Source organism: Musca autumnalis, unplaced genomic scaffold (genome assembly GCF_047663935.1).
Source record: "Musca autumnalis isolate F117 unplaced genomic scaffold, ASM4766393v1 scaffold_3, whole genome shotgun sequence".
NCBI lineage: Eukaryota > Metazoa > Arthropoda > Insecta > Diptera > Muscidae > Musca > Musca autumnalis.
The window spans coordinates 18,716,743-18,722,742 of NW_027411866.1; the positions used below are offsets into that span (position 1 = coordinate 18,716,743).

The 6,000-nt window shown below is 33.1% G+C and overlaps 1 protein-coding gene across 2 annotated transcripts in view; it reads left to right on the plus strand.

Annotated features, from left to right (window-relative positions):
- The window catches only part of sbr (nuclear RNA export factor small bristles), a 99,516-nt gene extending 94,255 nt beyond the window's left edge, over nt 1-5,261 (plus strand). For both annotated transcript variants that reach the window (XM_073979233.1, XM_073979232.1), the window contains exons 7-10: nt 370-774; nt 3,936-4,223; nt 4,439-4,563; nt 4,631-5,261. In XM_073979233.1, the coding sequence (XP_073835334.1) occupies nt 370-774; nt 3,936-4,223; nt 4,439-4,563; nt 4,631-4,730 (918 nt within the window). In that variant the 3' untranslated portion in view covers nt 4,731-5,261. The remainder of the gene's footprint in view (nt 1-369; nt 775-3,935; nt 4,224-4,438; nt 4,564-4,630) is intronic.
- The last annotated feature ends 739 nt before the right edge of the window (nt 5,262-6,000 follow it).

Here is a 6,000-nt window from a genome sequence, read left to right on the forward strand (position 1 = left end):
ATTACATTACCAGGGTTATCATGAATATTCCCCTTGGAATTTTCCGCACGGAAAATAATTTTAAAAAGTGAAATTATTTTAAAATCAATATTTTAAAAAGTTGAAAACTACTAGAATCACTTAATTAGGGAATATTCTTGCCGAATCGACAAAAATATTCCTTTTTGGACAGAAACATGGAAATAAAAAATTATGAAATTGGGGAAAGGGACAAATTCCGCACGGAATTTTTATTCATGATAACCCTGTATATTTTTTAATTCAATTCCTTAAATTTTTATTTTGCCAATTGCATTAACACCAAAAAAAAAATTCTTCCAAAACAACAACAAAAACATTTTTACTTCTTCCCCCCACGCGCCACAACAGGATGGTGATGACTTGGAACCCCAAATCTTATTCGATGTTAATGACAGCTCAGTAATGCCCAAGGCCCAGGCTTCATTCTTATGTGATGCTTCAGGCGCTGATATAATACGACAATTTTTGGAACAATATTTCATTATATTCGATTCGGATAATCGTCAACCACTGCTCGATGCATATCATGAACAGGCAATGATGTCAATATCGGTGCCACCGGCAAGCCAGGCCGGACGACTAACATCATTTTGGAAATATAATCGTAATTTCCGTCGTATTGTCAATAATGAAGATGTCTCAAAACTGCGACAATTGAAAGTTGGACGTCTGCAGGTCGTTTCAACACTGGCCGAATGGCCCAAAACTCAACATGATCCTCAATCGTTCTCGGTGGATTTGACATTGTTTACGGTAAGTAAAAAAAAAGAAAGATTTTGTGTTTTATTTATGTACATATTTTCATTCTCAAACAAAGTATTTTGGGGGTCAAATCGATACGAATTCGAAAAATTGACCAAAATAAATCCAAACCCACATTGGCTCAATTTTGTAAAATCTATCGATTTCTCTTGCTCTGTAAACTACAGCGAAATTATATAGGGGCAGGAAGTATTGGGAAGTGTTGTGGGTAAAATCGGCTGGAATTCGAAAACTGAATTTTGAACACTCATATTTTAGTGGTAAATATTGCGTCTATCGATTTCTCTTGTTCGGAGACCTTTAGTGAAAATGGACGGAGAATAATTCCCCCTTTGACATCAACCGTCTAACCTTAGGTATTGTGGTTTAAATTGTCATAAATTGAAAAACGTCCAAAAACGACCAAAGAATTTTATACCCAAATTGGCACCAATATTTTCATGGTATCCCAGCAAAATTTAACGGAAGGGGTTCTTTGCGATGACGTGATTTCATGTCATCTTTTGCATTGGTTCAAAGGAAGTCGTGAAAGATCCGATCTTTTCATTAGGATTTGAACCAATGCAAAGGAAGTCGTGAAAGATCCGATTTTTCATCAGCATTTGTACCCATTCCATCGATCCAATAGAGATGATGTTTGTGTTTTTATTTACACACCTGTTTATTTTCATTTTGGTATGTTCCAGTACTGCAAAAATCTACTAATTTTTACTATTTTTTCCGATAACATAAAGGAAAAATTGTTATCGTAGTAAAAATAAGTAGATTCTTGCAGTTTCTAGAACAGACCAAAGTTGTTAGAACTGTCGTCGTGATGTTGTCTTACATTTCTTGCATATCAAACAACTAAAATTTCTAAACAATTGGTATTATATGAAGTCCCAACCATCGAGCTAAAAATAGAATTGTACTCCACACATTGCTATTTTAAAAGTTCCCTTGTCTGTTCTAAATCTGACATAGAATGAAATCAATCAAATCTCGCTTCTTGGATTTTGAAAAAAAAGTCCGAAACGAAAAGGAACAAGAATCTGAAAATAAAGAAGAAACTACTTTTGGAAAGAAACAATTAAAAATAATTTAATTAAGCATAAATGGTATTTTCCATAAAAAGTCTCTCCTCCCCGTTCGTTACATTTTGTTCTTAGAGATCCCTAAAGCAAGCCGGGTTGTAGATCCCTACATATTTCCGTCACTAAACAAAAGAGTATAAATTACCAAAATGTTGTTACAAAATAACAAAATTATAAAATAAAAGTAATTTACGAAATAAAAATACTTAAAGGAGTGCATTTGGAGTCCATGTTGAAATCTGAACTGGTGATGGGAAGATAATTGAAAAAACCTTTTGTAAGATGAAAGAATATCAGTTGCGGAGAACGGAGGAAGTAATCTTTTGCGTTGCAGCGGTGGTGATTACATTGCAATTTTGGATGTAAACTTTTGAAAAACTAAACTGATAAATTAATTGTAGCTATTTCATGAATTCATTTGAATTAATAAAGAGTTTTGTTTTTCATGAAAACCATATTTCAATACAGCATTTCCATTTTCCAAACAAGACATGAAAATTTCATGCCAAGGGGTTGGTGAAAATGACATGCCAAAGCATTGGTTAAAATGACATGTCAAATCATTGGTGGAAATGACATGCCAAAGCATTGGTGGAAATGACATGTCAACGCATTGGTTAAAATGACATGCTTAGGATCCAGAAAAGAACGTCATCTTTTGGGGTCCACGCTCATATAAAATTCATCGATGAAGATGCTAAAAAGATGACATGCTAGATCACTTGCACCCATGATTGAATGTCATCTTTGGCATCGAACATTTTGCTGGGATATAATAGAGGCACACTTTTCTCTTGTTCGTTGACCCTTAGGGAAATTGGATGGAGAATAATTCCTCCTTTGACCTTAATCCTCTATCTAGGTACTAGGGTTCAAATTGCCATCATTAGGGAAATTACCAAAAAATTATATACGCAAATTGGCACAAATATTTTCGTGGTACCTATATAAAAGAACCACACACACTTTTCTCTTGTTCGGGGACCGTTAGTGAAACCGGATGGAGAATATTTCTTCCCTCAACCTAGACCATCTATCTTAGGCCCTGCGGTTCAAATTACCACAAATGGGCAAAATGATAAAATGCCAAAACCCCAATTGGCACCAATATTTTCTCGGTATATAATGGGCCTACACTCTTCTCTTCTTTGGTTAACCATAGTAAAATTGGATGGAGAATAATTCCCCCTTTGACATCAACCGTCTAACCTTAGGTACTGTGGTTTAAATTGTCATAAATTGAAAAACGTCCAAAAACGACCAAAGAATTTTATACCCAAATTGGCACCAATATTTTCATGGTATTCAATGGAGGCACACTTTTCTCTTGTTCGGTGACCCTTAGTGAAATTGGATGGAGAATAATTTCTCCTTTGACCTCAATCCTCTATCATTAGGTACTAGGGTTCAAATTGCCATCATTGGGGAAATGACCAAAAAAACGACCAATGAATTTTTTACCCAATTTGGGACCAATATTTTCTATGTATATAATGGACCTACACTTTTCTTTTGTTCGGTGACCCTTAGTGAAATTTAATGGGGAATATATCCTCCTTTGACTTCAATCATCTATCATTAGGTCCTGGGGTTCAAATTGCCACCAACCGGAAAATTATAAAAAAGTACCAATATCCAAATTGGCACCAATATATTTTCTTGGTATATAATGGAGCCACATTTTTTTCTTATTTGGTGACCCATAGTAAAAATGTATGAAGAATAGTTCCTCCTTTGTCGTCAACTGTCTATTATTAGGCACATGGGGAAATGGCCAAAAAAGTACCAAAAAATTATATACCCAAATTGAACACCAATATTTCCTACTATATATAATGGACCCACACTTTTCTCTTGTTGTTTGGTAGCATCAGCCCCAAAAGAAGTTTTGTGCCAAATTTTCAAACAAATGGGAAAAAATGTGACATTAAAAAGAAAATCTTCAATTTATAGTCCCTAAGCGGCTCTGCTAATCCTTTAAAAAATATTAAAAAAAAAAAAATAAGTTATTCTGTTCTAAAAAGGCGATATATGCTTTGAAATATCTAATAACTTTATTTTGATCTCTATTTTTTTCAGCCCAAACTAATATCCTTTACCGTTGCTGGTCTCTTCAAAGAATTCGAATCAACAACATCAAGCACAGGCGAAATTCGCTATTTCCAAAGACAATTTGTTATTGTACCCGCTGGCGGTGGTTTTTGTATACGCAATGAAATGATTTTGGTAACAAGTGCCACGGGAACACAGGCACGTACCTTCCTTAAACCGCCAGTCGTAACAGAGCCAGCAGCTGGTGCTGCCAATCAATTACCACCCACAGCTGCAGGCAGTCTACAAAGTCGTTTACAAATGCAACAACCATCGGTGAGTAGAAAAGAAAAAAAAAACCAAAAAAAGGGTTAACCTTTTTAAACAATGGGGAGAAGAGGCCAGTTAGGAAACACTATAACTTTAATGAAATCTTATTTTCTTTGTGGAAAAAAAGTTCCTTGACCTTTCTCAAATCTAGGAAATTTAGGATGAAGGATGATTTTTATCTTTTTTACCTATTATAATTATTTTCTTCTGCTTTCGTCCAGACCTCGGCAGCCGCCGGTTTAATGCCCCAACCCACAATACCCACCCAACCAGACGATGCTACAAAAATGCAAATGGTTCAAGCTATGTGTGCCCAAAGTAATATGAACATTGAGTGGAGTAGAAAGTAAGTTTTTCCATTCTCCTAAAATCAATGAAATGTTTACTAAAATTTGTTTTTTTTTTTTCTCCAGGTGTCTAGAAGAAACCAATTGGGACTATAATCATGCAGCTTTTGTCTTTGACAAACTACACAAGGAGGGTAAAATACCTCCAGAAGCTTTTGTAAAGTAAAACCCCTCGCTCTACTTATATACTTAGATGAACAAACTCAACAACAACAAACACATTCTTTTGACTTTGCGATAATTGATTTGCAAATACAAATTTGAACTCTTTAATTGGGTTGTTTTTTTGACGGATTTGCCTTCATACACTATCCTCTCTGCCGCCACAAATTTGAACCTGGAGGATAGATAAGAAGTTATTAAGATTAAGTTTATTTTTCATGCTCTTCAAAATATCAAGACTTTGTTTTTTTTTATTTCAATAAATAATATACAAATTTGTGTATGAACTTAAAGATGGAAAACAGAGATTTTTGTAATCTTTTATAACCTAGAGCTGCCCTAACGTTTCTAATTATTGTTGACTCAATTTTTTTTTTACAAAAAATCCAAAATTAACACATTAATATCCTTGCTGCAGTATGGCTTGAATGATAATATTTATAAAGATTTTGTTTAAGTTTTAGCAAATTAAATTATAATAAAAATGCAAACAAAATAAACTCTGCAAGAAATAAGACTTTCTTCAAACCCAATAGATATTTGGTTTTAGTTTATAAGTAAAATCAAATGATCGAATACAAATTTGTTTTTTTTTTTATTTTGAGATGATTTTGATGAACATTTAATGTAAATATTTTTCCTCACAACAGATTTTTATTTAATTTTTCTCTAATTCAGTAGTAGTGTATTCAATATTTGTAAGACAACACCACTTCGTATAAATCAAAAAAAAAAAAATACATAAAGAAAAGTTAAAAATTTATATAAATAATGATACAAATTAATAATATTTAATTTACAAAGATAATAAAATAAAAAAAATTGTAAAATCTCTATGTATAAATATAAAGTGTTTTATTTTGTAGAATGGAGGGGACTATTTGCAACAAAACAAGAACAATAAATAAGAAGAATTGCATAAGAAGAATTTTGTTTATTAAAACACTGTGCGCAAATTTTTTGGGCCATTGAAAATTAACTATATTCTGACACCACAACATTTTAGAAGACAGAAAAAATAAGTTTTCACGGTTATGGACCACACACGTTTGAGGCCTTGATGTGAAAAGGGATAATTTTGTCAGGCTCATATCTTTCAAGCCATTAAGGCGAAATTATAACTCTTGTCATAAATAACAAAAATTGTATACACCATATATCAATCGAATTTCATCTTCAAGGTCAAAATTGCCTAGGTCAAATTTCTTTTATATTTTTTTCTCCGTTTTTGGTCTATCAATCCGTTCAAAATTCAAACAATCAACTACCAAAAT